Here is a 20,535-nt window from a genome sequence, read left to right on the forward strand (position 1 = left end):
GGTGGAGTTTGCAGTGAGCTGAGATTGTGCCGCTGCACTCCAGCCTGGGCGACACAGCGAGACTCTATCTCAAGACAACAGCAGCAGCAAAAACCTACCACTTCCCAATCTCATCACCAGTCCCTGGAAACTACCGCTCTATTTTCTGTCTCTGTGAATTTGACTCCTCCAAGTGCCTTATAGAAGTGAAATCATACCGTATTTGTCATCATGTAACGGGTTTAATTTTTGTTTGAGGTGGTGAGAGCTTAAGGACTATAGGACTAAGGTCTTAAAATAGCTCTTTCTGCCTGAGTAACCTCCATCACGGCAGGACTCCTGTAAGAAGATGACAGTTCATATGAGGGGGAAGAAAACTCACTCCCAGTCAGAGCGACTTGGGTTGAATTCTTCCGTCTCCAGCGGCATCTCCTTCTGGGGCCTCAGACACTGTCGGGGGTAGGAGGTGGTGATCAGATATGCCTGCTCAGAGCAGTGTAAGGGAAAGCAGGTGCCCACAGGTGCATCCCGGTTTGGTGGGGGTAACAAACATGGACAGGTAAGTGCGGGAGTGTCGGAGATACTCAGTCAAAGAAAGGTAGTTCAGCTGGGCACTGTGGCTCATGCCTGTAATCCCAGCACTTTGGGAAGCCGAGGTAGGCGGATCACCTGAGGTCGGGAGTTCGAGACCAAGCTCACAAGTACGGAGAAACCCTGTCTCTACTAAAAATACAAAATTAGTCGGGTGTGGTGGCGCATGCCTGTAATCCTCACTATTCAGGAGGCTGAGGCAGGAGAATCACTCGAACCCGGGAGCTGGCAGGTGCAATGAGCCGAGATCGCACCATTGCACTCCAGCCTTGGCCACAAAAGGGAAATTCCATTAAAAAAAAAAAGTTCAGGCAGAGTTCAGGAAGACATCTCTGTACAGGCTCAGACATTGGGATGAGATTCTGAGAATCTGGGAATCAATCAGGCCCTCAGCCCCTCCTCCCTCAGGCCCAGAAGTCCTGACACCTAGCCTCTCCTCCCTTGGACCCAGAAGTCCAGGACTCCAGCTCCTCTTCCTTCAGACTCAGGAGTCCAGGCCCCAGTCCTCAACTCCCTCAGACCAGGAGTCCAGGACCAGAGGCGCCCCAGAAGCTTGGGTACTCACAGGCTACTAGATCCTTGTTTCTGAGCATGGAAATTCCCAAATTATCCCCCAAAGTCTATGAAGAAGGTAAGCACGCATTTCCAGATGAGGAAATAGGCTGACATATTTGAAAGACACACAGAGAGTCGCAGTCCTCAGTTAACAGTGGTGGGATTCGAACCTGGGTCATTCCAGAGCTGCGCAGCGCCTTAAACGAAACGGCAAGTGTGACGTCATTCGAACGAACCTCAGGCCCCGCCCTCGGGCACGGCCACGCCCACATGCTTCTGAAACCGCCACTCCCAGCTGTGACTGCGCTCAGGGCCCATGCGCATAGGTTCCGCCCCTGGGATCCCCGCCCCCTCTGCCCTTGCCACGCCCCTCGCAACCCAGTTCCGGAACCCGCGGACCCCAACGCGCCTGCGCTTTCTCGTGTGCGTGGCTGCGTCGCGCGTTCTTCCGGGAGCTGCCGGCGCGGCGGGTCTGCAGTCGGCTCGGCTCTGACCGCCGAGACCCGTCCCCGGCCCGGCATGAACCGCTACCTGCTGCCGCTGTCGGCGCTGGGCACCGTAGTAGGCGGCGCCGTGCTGCTCAAGTGAGTACATTCTAGCCCCGCGTGCGCGGTGACGGTGGGCCCCCAGCGCAGGGGAAGGGAGGGCGGCGGAGACCCCCGCCCCTCGCACCCGGGTCCAGCCCCCGCGGCTCCCGACCCGCGCTGCCTGCCGGGAGTGGGGCACACCTGCGCTCGGGCCGGCCGGGTCACGGCCCAAGGTCACGCGGAGGGAAGGGCTAGCCTGGGCCCTTGTAAATGTTGCTTTCCTTGCAGACTTTTAAACTCTTATTTATTATTTGTTTATTCATTTAGTTTTAGAGGCAGAATCTGGCTCTGTCACCCAGGCTGGAGTGCAGTGACGCTATCTCGGCAGCTTTGACCACCTGGATTCAGGTGATCCTCCCACCTTAGCGTCCCCAGGAGCTGAGACCACAGGCGTGCCACCACGCCCGGCTAATTTGTGTTTTTTTTTTTGTTTTTTTTTGTTTTTTTTTTTGAGACGGAGTCTTGCTCTGTCACCCAGGTTGGAGTCCAGTGGCGTGATCAACGGTCATTGCAACCTCCGACCCTCCCAGGTTAAAGCGATTCTCCTGCCTCAGCCCCCTGAATAGCTGGGACTACAGGCCTGTGCCACGACGCCTGGCTGATTTTTGTATTTTCACTACAGACGGCGTTTTACCATGTTGGCCAGGCTGATCTTCAACTCCTGACCTTGTGATTCGCCTGCCATGGCCTCCCAAAGTGCTGGGATTACAGGCGTGGGCCACCGCGCCCGGCCAGGGCCTTAAAGTTATTTAAAAATAAGCCAGGCCGGGCGCGGCGGCTCACACCTGTAATCTCAGCACTTTAGGAGGCCGAGGCGGGTGGATCACGAGGTCAAGAGATCGAGACCATCCTGGTCAACATGGTGAAACCCCGTCTCTACTAAAAATACAAAAAATTAGCTGGGCATGGTGGCGCGTGCCCGTAATCCCAGCTACTCAGGAGGCCGAGGCAGGAGAATTGCCTGAACCCAGGAGGCGGAGGTTGCGGTGAGCCGAGATCGCGCCATTGCACTCCAGCCTGGGTAACAAGAGCGAAACTCCGTCTCAAAAAAACAAAAAAAATAAAAATAAGCCTCAGTGGCTGGTGGCCACCGTATGTCCTGGAGTTTCTCTCTCCTGTGGGCTGTGCTGCTGATCTGCTCAGCCTCCTGTTGCTGGACATTGTGTGTTTCCAGCATTAGCCTCTGTGGGACATGGGTGTGGTGGGCAGAGTCATGGCTCCTGAGAGGTGGCCACGTCCCAGTCCTGCAATGCGTGACTGCATTACCTCGAGCGTCAGAGGGTCTTGCTGATGTGTTAGTGAAAGATCTTATGATTATCATGTAGGCTTTTTTTTTCTTTCTTTTGAAACAGGGTCTCTCTGGCGCCCAGGCTGGAATGCAGTCCTGCTGTCACAGCTCACTGCAGCCTCAACCTCCCTGGGCTCAGGTGATCCTCCTACCTCAGCCTCCCGAATAGCTGAGTCTGCGAATGTGCACCACTGTGCCCTGCTAATTATTTTTTTAGATGAAGTTTTGCTTTTGTTGCCCAGGCTGGAGTGCAGTGGCGCGGTCTCAGCTAACTGCAACTTCTACCTTCCGAGTTCAAGCAATTCTCCTGCCTCAGCCTCTCGAGTAACTGAGATTACAGGCACCCACCACCACGCCCAGCTAATTTTTGTATATTTAGTAGAGACAGGGTATATACCGTGTTGGCCAGGCTGGCCCTCAACTCCTGACCTGAGGTGATCCACTGGCTTTGGCCTCCCAAAGTGCTGGGATTACAGTCGTGAGCCACTGAACCTGGTCCAATTTTTGTATTTTTTTTTTTTTTTTTGAGACGGAGTTTCTCTCGTTACCCGGGCTGGAATGCAATGGCACAGTCTTGGCTCACCGCAACCTCCACCTCCTGGGTTCAGGCAATTCTCCTGCCTCAGCCTCCTGAGTAGCTGGGATTACAGGCACGTGCCACTGTGCCCAGCTAATTTTTTGTATTTTTAATAGAGACGGGGTTTCACTATGTTGACCAGGATGGTCTCGATCTCTCGACCTCGTGATCCACCCGCCTCGGCTTCCCAAAGTGTTGGGATTACAGGCTTGAGCCACCGCGCCTGGACTTCAGTTTTTGTATTTTTAGTAGAAATGGGCTGTCAGCATGCTGGCCATGGCTGGTCTCGAACTCCGGACCTCAAGCGATCCTCCCACCTCATCCTCCCAAAGTGCTGGGATTATAGGCGTGAGCCACCGTGCACGGCCTGCCTTGTAGTCTTACAGGGTCCTTATGTGAGGGAGCAGGAGGCTCAGTCAGAGGTCAGGTGGAAGCCAGAAGGAGAGGTTCCAGGGATGATCAATTTGAAGATGGAGGTGGGCCAAGAGTGGAGGGATGTCACAGCCTGTAGGAGCTGGAAATGGATTCTCCCCTAGAACCTCCAGCAGGGACGTGACTCTGCCAATTCTTTGATTTACTGCAGTGAGACCTGTTTTGGACTCTTGACCGGCAGAACTGTAGGAGAATGCATTTATGTGGTTTTAAGTCACTGAGTTTGTGGTAGTGCACACAGCAGCCATGGGAATCTCATGCAGTGGGCATTTTAATTTTTAAGATTCTTGAGGTGGAGTCTTACTCTGTCACTCAGGCTGGCGACATTTCAACTCCCTGCAGCCTCCGCTTTCTGGTTGTGCCTCAGCCTCCCGAGTAGCTGGGATTACAGGTGCCCTCCACCATGCCTGGCCAATTTTTGTATTTTTAGTAGAGACTGCGTCTCACTGTGTTTGCCAGGCTGGTCTTGAACTCCTGACCTCAAGTGATCTGCCTGCCTCTGACTCCCAGAGTGCTGGGATTACTTGTCTGGCTGGGAATCTCATGCAGTAGGCGTTTATAAAATAACCATGTCACTGGGTGCAGTGGCTCACACCTGTAATCCCAGCACTTTGGGAGGCTGAGGCAGGCAGATCACCTGAGGTCGGGAGTTCGAGACCAGCCTGACCAACTGTGTGATGTGATGACGTCTGTTTTTCAGCTGGGGGATGGGAGTGAGCTCATATAGGTTTGTCTGAGATCACTCAGTCAGGGGCACGTGGGGTGAGAGTTGGCAGACAGGACTGACTGTGCCCCTTCCCGCCCTCAGGGACAGTGTTGCCGGTGGGGTTTGCCCCAGCAAGGCCACCATTCCTGGGAAGACGGTCATTGTGACGGGTGCCAACACAGGCATAGGGAAGCAGACCGCCTTTGAACTGGCCAAAAGAGGTAAAATCTCCCCTGCTTTGGCTGTGGGAGAGAGATTTGCACACCCATGCAGCATGATTTACAGTCCAGCAACCCAGGCACCCACTCACAGATGAACAGAGAAACACAATGTGGCGTCTGCAGACAGTGGAACATGATTCAGCCTTCAAAAGGAAAGGCATTTTTTTTTTTTTTTTTGCAGCGGAGTTTTGCTCTTGTTGCCCAGGCTGGAATGCAGTGGCGTCACCTCGGCTCACCACAACCTCCGCCTCCCGGGTTCGAGTGATTTCTCCTGCCTCTGCCTCCCGAGTAGCTGGGACTGCAGACATGTGTCACCACGCCTGGCTAATTTTGTATTTTTAGTAGAGACAGGGTTTCTCCATGTTGATCAGGCTGGTCTCGAACTCCCGACTTCAGGTGATCCACTGGCCTCGGCCTCCCAAAGTGCAGGGATTACAGGTGTGAGCCACCGTGCCTGGCCGGAAGGGCATTCTAACAGATGAACTTGAGGACATGACACTAAGTGAAATAAGCCATTCCGCAGAAGAGCAAATACTGTATGATTCCATTTATATGAGCTACCTAGAGTTAAATTCATAGAGAAGTTTGAATGGTGCTTGCCAGGGGTGGGGAGGGGAGAATGGGGAGTTATTGTTTAATTGGTACAGAATTTTAGTTTGGGAAGATGAAAATGTTCTAGAGATGGGTAGTTGTATTGGTTGTATATTATGATTTTTTTTTTTTTTTTTTTTTGAGATGGAGTTTTGCTCTTGTTGCCCAGGCTGGAGTACAGTGGCACCATTTCAGCTTGCTGCAACCTCTGCCTCTCAGGTTCCCAAGTAGCTGGGATTATAGGCATGCACCACCACACCCAGCTAATTTTGTATTTTTAGTAGAGATGGGGTTTCTCCATGTTGGTTAGGCTGGTGTCAAACTCCTGACCTCAGGTGATCCACCTGCCTTGGCCTCCTGAAGTGCTGGGATTACAAGCCTGAGCCACCTCACCCGGCCACGAATGTTTTTACTACCAATGAACTGGATACATAAAAATGGTTAAGGTGGCTGATATCTATAATTCCAGCACTTTTGGAGGCTCAGGTGGGAGAATCACTTGAGGCCAGGAGTTCCAGACCAGTCTGGACAGCATAGCAAGACCCCATCTCTCTGCCCCCCAAAAACTCAGCCAGGCGTGCTGGCACAGGTGGTGCCTGTAGTCCCAGGTCACTTGAGCCCAGGACTTCAGGGATGAATGAGCTATGATGGTGCCACTGCACTCCATCCTGGGCAGCAGAGTGTGACTCTGATGCCAAAAAAAAAAAAAGCATGAAAACAGTAAATTTTAAGTGATGTGTGTGTTTTTTTTTTTTTGAGACGGAGTTTCACTCTTGTTACCCAGGCTGGAGTGCAATGGCGCGATCTCGGCTCACCGCAACCTCCGCCTCCCGGGTTCAGGCAATTCTCCTGCCTCAGCCTCCTGAGTAGCTGGGATTATAGGCACGTGCCACCATGCCCAGCTAATTTTTTGTATTTTTAGTAGAGATGGGGTTTCACCATGTTGACCAGGATGGTCTCGATCTCTCGACCTCGTGTTCCACCCGCCTCGGCCTCCCAAAGTGCTGGGATTACAGGCTTGAGCCACCGCGCCCGGAGTGATGTGTCATTTTACCACAACAAAAAAACACTGGAGGCCAGGTGCTGTGGGTTATTTGTAACTAAAGCAGTTTGGGAGGCTGAGGAGCTGATCACCTGAGGTCAGGAGTTTGAGACTAGCTTGGCTAACATGGTGAAACCCCTCTCTCTCTACTTAAAATACAAAAAAAAATTAGCTGGGTGAGGTGGCAGGCACCTGTAACCCCAGCTACTTAGAATGCTAAGGCAGGAGAATCACTTGAACCCTGGAGGTGGAGGTTGCAGTGAGCCGAGATCGCACCACTGCACTCCAGCCTGGACAAGAGAGAGAGAGACCCCGTCTCGAGAAAAAAAAAGGAAAAACAGCCCTCTTGCCTCAGCCTCCCAAAGTGCTGGGATGACAGGTGTGAGCCACCGTGTCCAGCCAGTTCAATGATGTTTAGTATAGTCACAGAGCGATGCAACCATCTTTAAGATCAACCCTAGAACATTTCTGTTACTCTAGAAAGAAACATTGCTTGCTTTACCTACCAAGCTGCAATTCCTTCTTCCCCCAGCCCTAGGAAACCAATAATCTATTTTCTTTTTCTGTGGATTTGTGTATTCTGGGCATTTCATATGCGTGAAATCATGTGAACAGAATTCCTGTAAATGGGATTGTCCACTATGTGGTCTTCTGGGTCTGGTTTCTCCTCCCGAGCAGAGTTTCTGAGATCTTCCTTGCTGTAGCCCGAGTCCGTGCCCCACTCCTTTTCACAGCTGTGTAATATTCCACCCCGTCTGGAGGGACCACGTTGTTATCCCTTTATCCATGGATGGACATTTGTTTCTCCCTTCTGGCTTCTGTGAAGACTGCCACATGAACATTGGTGCATGTGCTTTTGTGTAGACGTGTTTTGTGTAGAAATGTTTTGATTTCTCCGGGGTCAGTATCTAGGAGTGGGTTATTAATGTAAACCTTTTTCTCTCCTGGGTTTTCAGGAGGCAACGTCATCCTGGCTTGCCGAGACATGGAGAAGTGTGAGGCGGCGGCCAGGGCCATCCGCCGGGAGACCCTCAATCACCACGTGAATGCCCGGCACCTGGACCTGGCCTCCCTCAAGTCCATCCGAGAGTTTGCAGCGAAGATCAATGAAGGTAGGACAACGCTGGCCTTGTGCTACGAGGTCTGGGATGGGTGGCTCCCGGGGCAGGCTGAGGAGTGAGCGAACCAAGTAAGCTTTAGAGCTTAGTTTTGGTGAACTATGGTCCAGGGGCCAAATCCAGAGACTGCCCTTTTTTTTTTTTTTTTTTTTTTTTGGTACAGCCTGCAAGCTATGACTTTATTTTTATTTTTTATTTATTTTAAAAGATGGGATTTCACCATGATGGCCAGGCTGGTCTTGAACTCCTGACCTCAGGTGATCCACCTACCTCGGCCTCCTAAAGTGCTAGGATTACAGGTGTGAGCCACCGCGCCCGGCTATTTTTATTTTTGAGACAGAATCTTGTTCTGTCGCCCAGGCTGGAGTGCAATGGCATGATCTCAGCTCACTGCAACCTCTGCCTCCTGGGTTCAAGTGATTCTCCTGCCTCAGCCTTCCGAGTGGCTGGGATTACAGTTATGTGCCACCACGCGTAGCTAATTTTTTATATTTTTAGTAGAGATGGGATTTCACCGTGTTGGTCAGGACGGTCTCAAATTCCTGACCTCAGGTGGTCCTCCTGCTTTGGCCTCCCAAAGTGCTGGGATTTCAGGCATGAACCACCGTACCTGGTCTGAATAATGAGTTTTTTTTGAGACAGGGTCTGTCTCTGTCACCCAGGCTGGAGCTGCAGTCATGGCTCACTGCGGTCTCAACCTGCTGGGCTCAAGTGATCCTCCCACTTCAGCCTCCCAGGTAACTGGGTGTACAGGCTTATGCCACCACACACAGCTAATTTTTTTTTTTTTTGTAGAGCTGGGGTTTCACCATGCTGCTCAGACTGGTCTCAAACTCCTGGGCTCAAGTGATCCACCCAAATTGGCCTTCCAAATTGCTGGGATTACAGGCTTGAGCCATTGCACCCGGCTTTATTAAGTGCTTATGGATCAAGTGTCTTCCCCACCATGGTTAAAGAAATAAGCGTTTGTTATGGGACCTTTATAAAATACTGCAGCGTAAAATAGACAGAACTGGTTGGACACGGTGGCTCATGCTTGTAATCCCAGCATTTTGGAAGGCTGAGGTTGGTGGATCACTTGAGGTCAGGAGTTCAATACCAGTGACCGTATAGCTTTTCTATTCTTGTTTATCTTAAATAGGCTCAAGAATACATTAAACATTATTTATTATTTTATTTTTGAGATGGAGTTTGGCTGTTGTCCAGGCTAGAATGCAGTGGTGCGATCTCCGCTCACTGCAATGTCCACCTCTTGGGTTTAAGCAATTCTCCCACCTCAGCCTTCCGAGTAGCTGGGATCACAGGCACCCACCACCACGCGCAGCCAATTTTTGTATTTTTAGTAGAGATGGGGTTTCGCGGTGTTGGCCAGGCTGGTCGATTACAGGCGTGAGCACCGTGCGCGGCCGCTTTGTCTCTTTTCTCGTCTGGCACTGGAAAGGGCCAAGCTTTCTTGTTCAGAGTCAATGTGCCCCGCTCAGTAAACGGGCGCTCAGATAATGGACAAAGAATGGGGTGTTGTGGAACCTCATCATTTAGCAAATGTGATCTGAGACCTGACCCAGGTGCTGGAGGTGTGAGATGAACCAGAGCTGTCCTTGTGCCACTCAGCCATAGGGAGGCAGGCACTGGTGCTCACTCATTCACACGTATTGAGTCCCTGCTGTGCCCTTGGGGATCAAGAGGGAGCCGCGTTGTCGTGGATGTTGTTGTGGATGTTGTGGAGTAGGTGAGAGGCGCTGTGGTAAGATCACAAATGCCTCAGAGTCTCAGAGGTGGATGTAACGTTTTTATTTTTCTGGAGACAGAATCTCACTCTGTCACTGAGGGTGGAGTGCAGTGGTGCAGTCTTGGCTCACTGCAGCCTCTGCCTTCTGGGTTCAAGCGATTTTCCTGCCTCAGCCTCTGGAGTAGCTGCGATCAGAGGCGTGTGCTACCATGCCAGGCTAATTATGTATTTTTGGTAGAGACGCAGTTTCACCATGTTGGCCAGGCTGGTCTCAAAACTCCTGACCTCAGGTGATCCACCGTGCTCGGCCAGGTCTGTGAGATTTTAACTCACCTTCCTGGGGCACTTTGTTATGGAACCGGAGCCCAGTGGCACAGCGAGGAAGGCCCTGTGGTTGCTTGTCCGAGTGAGGTGGCAGGTTTGGGAATGAAACCAGCACCTGAGAACCTGCAGTGCTGGGGCTCCTGCCGGAAAGAGTCCCAAGTCTTCGGTGGGGGTGTGGAGGGTGTGTGTGTGTGTCCTGGGGCTGCTGGAACCATGCACCACAAACCCAGGGGCTTCCACCCTCGGAAGTGCATTCCCTCACCGTTCTGGAAGCCAGCAGTTGGAATCTGGGTGTCCCTGGGGCTGTGTTCCTGTGAGCTGGGCCGTAATCCTCCCAGCCTCTTCCACTTCCAGTGCAGTCACCCACCCTCATCTGGGAGCTGTGCCTCTCCTGTCCCCGCCGCCGTCCACAGGTGGCCTTCCCTCCGAGTGTGTCTGTTTTCCCTTCCTATAAGGACACCAGGCCAGGTGCTGTGGCTCACAGCTGTAATCCCAGCACATTGGGAGGCCGAGGTGGGCAGATCACCTGAGGTCAGGAATTTGAGACCAGCCTGACCAACATGGTGAAACCCCATGGCTACCAAAAATAAAAAAATTAGCTGGGTGTGGTGGCACGTGCCCATAATCTCAGCTATGAACGTCCTCCTCCCAGGTTCAAGTGATTCTCCTGCCTCAGCCTCCTGAGTAGCTGGGATTACAGGCACCGGTGACAAGAGGGAAACTCTGTCTCAAAAAACAAAACCAAGCCGGACACCAGTCATTGGATTAGGGCTCACCCTAATGACCTCATCCTGATGTGGCTACTTCTGCACAGACCGTTTCCAGCAGGGGGCCACCTTCATGGGCTCCGGAAGCACAGGAATGTTTCTGCTGTGCCTCAGGCTGGGGTCTGTGCTCACCTTGTGGTCTCCTTCCCCACGCCTCTCTTCCAGAGGAGGAGCGAGTCGACATTCTAGTCAACAACGCGGCCGTGATGCGGTGCCCCCACTGGACCACGGAGGACGGCTTTGAGATGCAGTTTGGCGTGAACCACCTGGGTGAGGCCTGGGCAGGGGGCTACACCGTGGGCTCAAACCATCCTCCTCCTCGTCCTCCCAAAGTGCTGCGATTATAGGCGTAAGCCACCGTGCCCGATCAAAGGTGACCTTTTTGCCATCCTTTAACCCAGGTCACTTTCTCTTGACAAACTTACTGCTGGACAAGCTGAAAGCCTCAGCCCCTTCACGGATCATCAACCTCTCGTCCTTGGCCCACATTGCTGGGCACATAGACTTTGATGACTTGAACTGGCAGACGAGGAAGTATGACCCCAAAGCCGCCTACAGCCAGAGCAAGCTGGCCATCGTCCTCTTCACCAAGGAGCTGAGCCGGCGGCTGCAAGGTACGGGGCGCTAGGCTCGGCCTCCCTCTTTACTTTGAGCCTAGAGCAGCCTTTCTGTGATCCTGGGCTGAGGGGAGGCCAAGCTGGGGCCCCAGAACAGAGTGGGCTAAAGTAGAGCACAGGGACCACCCTGCCCGCTTCTGGTGCCTGAAGCAGACATCACTAATCGATCGTTGTGATGATTGTTCATTCATCCCAGGCCGTCTAGTCTGCCTGCGTCAGTTCTTCCCTGCTGCTGTCCGGTAGGCAGCTTAGCCTTTTGGCTCCAGCCAGTGAGTCTCAACCAGGAGCACTTTTGGCCTGGGATTGTCAGTGCCTGGAGACACAGTAACCACAGGTGGGCCGGGGAGAGATTGCTCTGGGCATTTGGAGGGTAAAGGCCCAGATGCTGTTCAGTGTCCTGCAGCACACGGGACAGCCCCTCACCCTTCCCGGCCCACACTGTCCACATTGCCGAGGCTGAGACATCTGCCCTGCGCCCTTGCCTCTGAGAGATGGCCTGTGGACCAGCAGTGCCAACCCCACTGGGAGCTGGTCTGAGTAGCCGGATTTCAGATCCCAGCCCCACCCACCGATTCAGACTCCTGAGTGAGCCCAGTATTCTGGGTTATCAAGCCCTCCAGGAAAGCTCTGCTCCCAGGCGCCATGTGGCAGGGCTGCCCTGCAAGATAAGGCCACCTTACTAAGGTTTCAGCGCAAGAGGGACGATGGGGGTTTGAGTATAGGAAGCCCCAGAGCCGAGTGTGGGCTGCCACAGCCTTCCAGGTAAGGACCCCTCTCTCAGTCATCTCTTTTTTCCCCAGGCTCTGGCGTGACTGTCAATGCCCTGCACCCTGGGGTGGCCAGGACAGAGCTGGGCAGACACACAGGCATCCATGGCTCCACCTTCTCCAGCACCACGCTTGGTGAGTCCCCTCCCAGCCTAGGGTCTCTGCACGGAGCCCTCCACCCCTGCTTTCTCAGCCCAGGGCCCGGGACCCTCCCTCCGAGACGGTCCCTGGGGCCTCGTGCCTGCTCCTCCCCTGCATCGTCGAGGTGGAGAGGTGGAGTCCCTTTCCTAGGCTGATGTGGCCTGCCAGCCTCCAGCAGCCCCAGGAAGCAGGCAGAGGGCCGCCTGCCGATGAGAAAACCCTGTCTCAAAGGAAGAGGCCCTGAAACTGACTCCTGGAGTCGAGCTGTGCTCGGGTTAACTCCAGCTTCACCCCAGACCAGCCGCACCTCCGGCGGAAATGGTGTAACCCTCCCAACCCCCCACCAGCCTCTTTCTTCATCTGCAAAGTCAAGGCCCTAACAGGACTCACCTCACAGTCACTGGGAGGGTTAGACGAGGCCTTCCTGAAAAGGGTTAGCACCGTGACCCACCCAGAGAATAGACTGCATCGACAGTTCCAGCCTTTCCCTTCCCTTCTGCTTCCCTTCCCTGTTCCCTTCCCCTGCCTTTCCCTTCCCCGGTCGTCTCCTTCCCCTTCCCCTCCCCTTTCTGTTCCCTGGTACTTCCCTTCACCTTCCATCCACTCCCCCCTTCTGCTTCCCTTCCCCGGTGGTCCCCTTCACCTTCCATCCACTCTCCGTTCTGCTTCCCTTCCTGGTTCCCTTCCCCTTCTTCCCTCCCCCTTTCCCTTTCCCTTCCCCGGTGCTTCCCTTCCTCCTTCCCCCTTCCCGTCCACTCCCCTCTTCTCCTTCCCTCCCTTCCCTTCCCTTCCGGTTCACTTCCCTTCCCTTCTCTTCTGCTGCTTTTCGGGTTCCCTTGTTTCCTTCCCTTCCCTTCCCTGGTGTGAATAGGTGGTTGGCATCAAGAATGTTAACCTGCGGGGCGCAGTGGCTCACGCCTGTAATCCCAGCACTTTGGGAGGCCGAGGCGGGCGGATCACGAGGTCAAGAGATCGAGACCATCCTGGTCAACATGGTGAAACCCCGTCTCTACTAAAAATACAAAAAATTAGCTGGGCATGGTGGCGCGTGCCTGTAGTCCCAGCTACTCAGGAGGCTGAGACAGGAGAATTGCCTGAACCCAGGAGGCGGAGGTTGCGGTGAGCCGAGATCGCACCATTGCACTCCAGCCTGGGTAACAAGAGTGAAACTCCGTCTCAAAAAAAAAAAAAAGAATGTTAACCTGGCTGGGTGCAGTGGCTCATGCTTGTAATCCTAGCACTTTGAGAGGTTAAGGCAGGTGGATTACCTCAGGTCAGGAGTTCAAGACTAGCCTGGCTAACATGGTAAAACCCTGTCTCTACTAAAAATACTAAAATTAGCCGGGCATGGTGGTGTGCATCTAAAGTCGCAGCCATTTGGGAGGCTGAGGCAGGAGAATTGCTTGAACCCGGGAAGTGGAGGTTACAGTGAGCTGAGATTACGCCACTGCATGCCAGCCTGGGCAACACAGAGACTTCACATCTCGGAAAAAAAAGAAAAATTAACCTGGGGCTGGTGCTAAATGCATTTAAGAAGTTATTTAAGGAGAAATGAGGTAGGGTGACTACTGGGGCTAAGGAGGAGAGCTTTCATTTTCCTGCGCAAAGCCAGGAAGGCTTTTTGGGGAGGCAGCTTTTGGTATGATCCCTGGTCTGGAGGGATTTGCCTGGGCCGTGCCAGGGAAGGGAACTGCAGATGGAGGAAGCCAAGGGGAAAGGGCTGGAGGAGGGCGCTGTGGGACTCCAGGGGCCGGGAACTCCCTGACGGGGGGAGTGGGGCTTCCTGACTTCTGAGTGTGTATGGGCTGAATGCCCTGTGGGTCGATTGCAGGGCCCATCTTCTGGCTGCTGGTCAAGAGCCCCGAGCTGGCTGCCCAGCCCAGTACATACCTGGCCGTGGCGGAGGAACTGGCGGATGTTTCCGGAAAGTACTTTGATGGACTCAAACAGAAGGCCCCAGCCCCCGAGGCTGAGGATGAGGAGGTAGCCCGGCGGCTCTGGGCTGAAAGTGCCCGCCTGGTGGGCTTGTCCCATGTGTCCTCTGTGAGGGAGCAACCCCTTCCCAGATAACCTCTGGAGGACGTTTGAAAGCCAGGATGGAGCCACAAGACCGGGGACCGCTGTCCAGCACGCCCGCAGCTTCCTGGCATCACCTGAGCGGTGAGATGGAGGACCGCAGGCCTCCATGCCCACAGCATCCTCTAGGGGGCGGTGTCGGCACCGCCTGAGCCGGGAGACCCAGGACTGCCGGCTGCCCGGCCTGCAGGTGGGCACTGCCCTGGGCTCTGGCTGGTCCCGTGTGCACTGCTGCCAGCAGGGGAGCAGGGCCATCTGATACTTCCTAAACTGGGTACGGCTGAGGAGGAACTGTCTCTGTACGCTTGAGGGCGATGTCAGGGGAGTCAGCTGTGCCCTTGGGGGCAGGCTTCAAGGTGCTCCGTGAAGAGCATGGGCAAGGTGTCTGACACTCGCTGGATTCCTGGGTCCCTGTAGGACGTTGTGCACGCGGGGTCCTCTCTTGAGCCTTGGTTTCTCCAGTGGCGAGGTGCTCAGAATAGCTGCCGCCTCCTGTGATGCCATGTGGTGTGGTGAGCTGTTGCGTGGCTGTGCACAGCCCCTGCCAGAGGTGCTTGCTGAGGGCTTCCTGTGCCAGATCCCGGCCAGAGAGCAGCTGCCATCCGAGTTCAAGCTCTGCCTGGAATGGACTGGGAACTCCACCAGCTGCTGCCAAGGACCCGGGAGTGCCTGGGGTTCCCACCTTCCTGTCAGTTCTCATGGTAATGCATCCAAACTGCAGACTCTCAAACTTGCTCATTAAAAAAAAAAAAAAAAAAAAAAAAAAAAAAAAAAAGCAGCAGAGTTGTAGGTTTTGTTTTCTCCTCTGTGTGGGGGAATGTCCATGAGCTGAACCAAGACAACTCATGGATTTACTCCTTTTAGGGACACAAGACATCAACTTATCACTAGGGCAAGAGGCCATGCAGAAGTTCAGACGTTTCAGAGATGAAAACTCCTTTTACCCCTTTCACAGGCAATAGTCACTTAAGTCTGGGGATCTCAAGACTGCTGTGTTAGAAACTGGGCGGAGGTCAGGGTGAGCTCAAGGGGCTCTGGGCTTAGGTGCAGAACTGAAGGAGGCACCGAAAAGCTCAGTCATTGAGATACAAAACGTTTTTCAATATTTTTCTTCGGGATTGGGGAGGCCAAGGAAGCTGCTCCATATTCTCTAATACACGGAACAGCCGCCCAGCCCACAGCAGAACGATTCCGGCCCTGATGCACCAGCCCGGGGAAGGGAGGACTGGAGGGGAACTGAAAGACTTAGTGAAGCTGTAGAACAATAGAAATAGGGCTGGGCATGGTGGCTCATGCCTGTAATCCCAGCACTGTGGGAGGCTGAGGCAGGCGGATCACCTGAGGTCTGGAGTTCGAGACTAGCCTGGTCAAGAGGGTGAAATGCTGACTCTAGTGAAAATACAAAGATTAGCCGGGTGTGGTGGTGCATGCCTGTAATCCCAGCGGAGGCAGGAGAATCACTTGAAGTCAGGGGGCAGAGGTTGCAGTAAGCCACAATCGCGCCACTGCATTCCAGCCTGGGCGACAGCCAGACTCCGTCTCAAAAACGGCAAGAAAACCTGATCTCTGTGATGCTACAACTCCCTCTTGTCAGCTCTCTGTCTCGCCCGCTGGATGGCTGGCTGTGATGGTGCCAGCTGCCATGGTGGGCGGTCCTGTGGCGTAGCCAGGGAGGAACTGAGACTCTCATCTAACAACTGGGAGAAACTGAATCACACCAACAACTATGTGCGTGAGCTTGCTGTCTGCTCTTGCTTGGGAGCAAGGTACAGGCTCAGCCGAAGAGGAGGGGACCACTCTAGGGAGTGAATACCAGGAGTGGGGAATCAGACTACCCTAGGCCCCCAACAGGAGAGAGTGTGTGTGTAGTACGTATCTGTTACTGGGACACATGGAAAAGCAAGCTAGAGAAACACGCCCATCAGACCTGAGGGGCCCTGAGGGTAATGTCAAAGCCTCTGGTTCTCTAAATATGTGCGTAGGACTCACCCAAGCACTCTCCTTTTTAAAATTGTGATTAAAAAGTACAGAACACTGGCCAGGCGTGGTGGTGCATGCCTGTAATACCAGCTACTAGGTGAGCTGAGGCAAAATTGCTTGAACCCAGGGGGCAGAGGTTGCAATGAGCCAAGATCACACCACTGCACTCCAGCCTGAATAACTGAGCGAGACTCCTCAAAATAAATAGATAGATTCTGGGGGTCACACCTGTAAGATTCTGGTTCTCTAGGTCTTGGGAGGGGTCCAGGGCTCCACATTCCTGACATGCACTTTGAAACAAACACTGCAGCCAGGCTGCCTAAGCCCCACACAGCACTGCAAGCTGCCTTGACACCAGGTGCCATGTGGGGCTTAGGCAGCCTGGAGTACAGTACTGGCATGTTCCCGTGCCGGTTGGTAAACAGCTACTCCATCTGCTATTGCTAGGGACCCAGCAATCAAAGGGTTAATGTTTGCACCCAGCCCCTTTCTCCAGCATCCTGTGTCCTTCCGCCCCATGTAGTTTGTTTGTTTTCTTTTTTTTCTTTTTTTTGAGGGGGTCTTGCTCTGTGGCCAGGGTGGAGTGCAGTGGCGCGATCTCAGCTCACTGGAACCTCTGCCTCATAGGTACAAGTGAGTCTGCCTCAGCCTCCCGAGTAGCGGGGACTGCAGGCGTACTCTACCACGCCCAGCTAATTTTTGTATTTTTAGTAGAGACGGGGTTTCACCATGTTGGCCAGGCTGGTCTTGAACTCCTGACCCCAGGTGATCCACCCACTGAGGCCTCCCAAAGTGCTGGGATTACATGCATGAGGCACTGCTCCCAGCTGTAAGATGTTTTCAACGTCTTCCCCCCTCTTTGGTGGCACAGGGGCTGGCCCCATATATATATTCGATGGCAACTGACTGGGTCCCTGATACACCTGAGCACTCCAAAAACACCCAGTTACCTGGGATGGAAGATGGTGACGTGTGGCGCTCCTAGGGTTGAGTTTGATAAATGATCAAAGGAAGTGCTTTTTAGTAGAAAGCCAGCTTTCCTTTTTTTTTTTTTTTTTTTTTACCCCCCTGCCAGTAAACCTCAAACAGGAACCTATGGTTGGTGATGGATGTGCTTTCAGAAATGGGGGAGGGAGAGGGAGGCAGAGGTGAGGGAGTCATCAGCCACAGCTGTCTGCTGCATCACCAGAGCAGACAGTTTCACGGTGAGACCCTGCCTGGCATTGATTCAGAGGCAACAAAGCCCCCAAGGTGCCCGTGAAGGAACCAGGGGCATAAACGCAGCCCGTGAACTGCAAGGCAAAAGACGGGTCCAGCTGGCGGCTGCTGAGTCCTCAGGGTGTGTGGTGTCTGAGCACATCTCCAAACCACCCAAGTGGCACCCCAGGGCAACATTTACATCATCTTGATATGATTCTCTCAAGAGAAAAGTCTGGCAGCTTCTGCCACAGCAATGCTGGCTTGGAGTCTCACGGGAGAGGCCCTAAGAATATCATTTTCTCACTCTAAGCTGCTCTTATAGAAGTCATGACATTCTTCCTAAATGCCAACATCTGTGCATCCTTCCGACCTACACGTGTCACCAGGGCCGTCCTGTGATTTCAGAATGCTGAACAGTGTTCTGGCTTCAACCCACCAGATGTCAGGAGCACCCCAATTTCTGGCATTGAGTGACTGACTTGACCTTCACTGTCACATTTGATTCTTTTATGTGTCTTTTCTAAAAACCCTGGAACAAAATCTAGGCAAAACTATTCAGGATATAGGCATAGGCAAGGACGTCATGACCAAAACACCAAAAGCATTGGCAACAAAAGCCAAAACAGACAAATGGGACCTAATCAAACTCCACAGCTTCTGCACAGCAAAAGAAACAGTCATTAGAGTGAATAGGCAACTAATAGAATGGGAAAAAATTTTTGCAGTCTACCCATCTGACAAAGGGCTAATATCCAGAATCTACAAAGAACTAAAACAGATTTACAAGAAAAAAAAAAAAAAAGTCCATTCAAAAGTGGGCAAAGGATATGAACAGACACTTTACAAAAGAAGACATACATGAGGCTAACAAACATGAAAAAATGCTCATCATCACTGGTCCTTAGAGAAATGCAAATCAGCGCCGGGTGTGGTGGCTCAAGCCTGTAATCCCAGCACTTTGGGAGGCCGAGGCGGGTGGATCACGAGGTCGAGAGATCGAGACCATCCTGGTCAACATGGTGAAACCCCGTCTCTACTAAAAGTGCAAAAAATTAGCTGCCCATGGTGGCACGTGCCTGTAATCCCAGCTACTCAGGAGGCTGAGGCAGGAGAATTGCCTGAACCCAGGAGGCAGAGGTTGCGGTGAGCCGAGATTGCGCCATTGCACTCCAGCCTGGGTAACAAGAGCGAAACTCCGTCTCAAAAAAAAAAAAAAAAAAAAAGAAATGCAAATCAAAACTACAGTGAGATACTATCTCACGCCAGTTAGAATGGCGATCATTAAAAACTCTGGAGACAACAGATGCTGGAGAGGATGTGGAGAAATAGGAACACTTTTACACTGTTGGTGGGAGTGTAAATTAATTAGTTCAACCATTGTGGAAGACAGTGTGGCGATTCCTCAAGGACCTAGAAATAGAAATTCCATCTGACCCAGCAATCCCATTACTGGGTATATATCCAAAGGATTATCAATCATTCTACTACAAGGACACGTGCACACGAATGTTCACTGCAGCACTGTTCACAATAGCAAAGACCTGGAACCAACCCAAATGCCCGTCGATGATAGACTGGACAGGAAAAATGTGGCACATATACACCATGGAATATTATGCCATCAAAAACGAGTTCATGTCCTTTGTAGGGACATGGATGAACCTGGAAACCAACATTCTAAGCAAACTGACACAAGAACAGAAAATCAAACACCGCATGTTCTCACTCATAGGCAAGTGTTGAACAATGAGAACACATGGACACAGGGAGGGGAGCATCACACACTGGGCACACTGGGGTCTGTCGAGGGGAAATAGAGGAGGGACAGCGGAGGGTGGGGAGGTGGGGAGAGAGAGCATGGGGGAGAAATGCCAGATATAGGTGACGGGGAGGAAGGCAGCAAACCACACTGCCGTGTGTGCACCTATGCAACAATCCTGCATGTTCTTCACAGGTACCCCAAAACCTAAAATGCAATTAAAAGAAAAAGGACCCAGTGGCTCACACCTGTCATCACAGCACTTTGGGAGGATGAGGTAGGTGGACTGCTTGAGCCCAGGAGTTCAAGACCAGCCTGGGCAACACAGTGAAACCCATCTCTACAAAAAAATATATATATTTTTTTGAGATGGAGTTTCGATCTTGTTGCCCAGGCTGGAGTGCAATGGTACAGTCTCGGCTCACCGCAACCTCTGCCTTCCAGGTTCAAGTGATTCTCCTGCCTCAGACTCCAGAGTAGCTGGGATTACAGGCGCGTGCCACCATGCCTGGCTAATTTTGTTTTTTTTGTTTTTTTTTTTTTTCTACTTTTTTTTTTGGGACGGAGTTTCGCCCTTGTTACCCAGGCTGGAGTGCAATGGTGCTATCTCGGCTCACCGCCACCTCCGCCTCCTGGGTTCAGGCAATTCTCCTGCCTCAGCCTCCTGAGTAGCTGGGATTACAGGCACGCGCCACCATGCCCAGCTAATTTTTTGTATTTTTAGTAGAGACGGGGTTTCACCATGTTGACCAGGATGGTCTCGATCTCTCGACCTCGTGATCCACCCGCCTCGGCCTCCCAAAGTGCTGGGATTACAGGCTTGAGCCACCGCGCCCGGCCTTAATTTTGTGTTTTTAGTAGTGACGGGATTTCACCATGTTGGTCAGGCTGGTCTGGAACTCCTGACCTCAGACGATCTGCCCACCTTGGCCTTCCAAAGTGCTGGGATTACAGATGTGAGCCACCACGCCTGGCCCAAGACCCTGTTTTCAATCCTTTTAGGTGTATACCCAGAAGTGGAATTGCTGGACTTTTATGGCAACCCCACGTTTAACTTTTGGACGCGCTTCTAAACTGTTTTCCATTGCAGCAGCACCATGTCACATCCCCACCAGCAATGCAGGCACATTCCAATTTCTCTGCACACTCAGCAACGCTTGCTATTATCCATTTAAAAAATTACAGCCATCCTAGAAGGTGTAAACTCATATCTCACTGTGGTTCGGATGCACATTTTCCTAGCGACCACCAGGGACTTTACGGGAACTTGGGAGCACAGACCAGGCCCCAGTGGGCAGACGGGCGGTGCAGAGCCAGGCTGGCTGGCGGAGATAAGCGAGATTCCTTGGAGCTTGTGTGCAAGTCACTGTACTGAGGAGCCGGCTACGGCTCGATGAGTCTCAATTAGGAAAGGCTGGGGCTGGCGAAGGAAGGGAGGAGGGCATTCTTCGTCCTCATCACATCCTGAGCCTGTGCCCCTGACTCCCA

General features: G+C 52.8%; 1 protein-coding gene across 3 annotated transcripts; it reads left to right on the forward strand.

The window, feature by feature from the left end:
* Window positions 1-1,517: 1,517 nt before the first annotated feature.
* Window positions 1,518-16,652, forward strand: RDH13 (retinol dehydrogenase 13). 3 transcript variants are annotated; one of them, XM_039466778.2, is made up of 7 exons: window positions 1,518-1,709; window positions 4,818-4,936; window positions 7,526-7,681; window positions 10,673-10,777; window positions 10,909-11,121; window positions 11,925-12,026; window positions 13,864-16,652. In XM_039466778.2, exons 1-7 carry the CDS (start codon window positions 1,645-1,647, stop codon window positions 14,100-14,102), a joined length of 999 nt encoding a protein of 332 aa, XP_039322712.1. In that variant the 5' UTR covers window positions 1,518-1,644; the 3' UTR covers window positions 14,103-16,652. The 3 variants fall into 3 exon arrangements, with proteins under 3 accessions (XP_039322712.1, XP_039322713.1, XP_074242065.1); XM_074385964.1 differs by lacking the exon at window positions 1,518-1,709 and adding an exon at window positions 1,836-2,060 and having other exon boundaries at window positions 13,864-14,907; XM_039466779.2 differs by lacking the exon at window positions 4,818-4,936 and having other exon boundaries at window positions 1,521-1,709; window positions 13,864-14,907.
* Window positions 16,653-20,535: the final 3,883 nt, after the last annotated feature.

Source organism: Saimiri boliviensis, chromosome 14, assembly GCF_048565385.1.
Source record: "Saimiri boliviensis isolate mSaiBol1 chromosome 14, mSaiBol1.pri, whole genome shotgun sequence".
NCBI lineage: Eukaryota > Metazoa > Chordata > Mammalia > Primates > Cebidae > Saimiri > Saimiri boliviensis.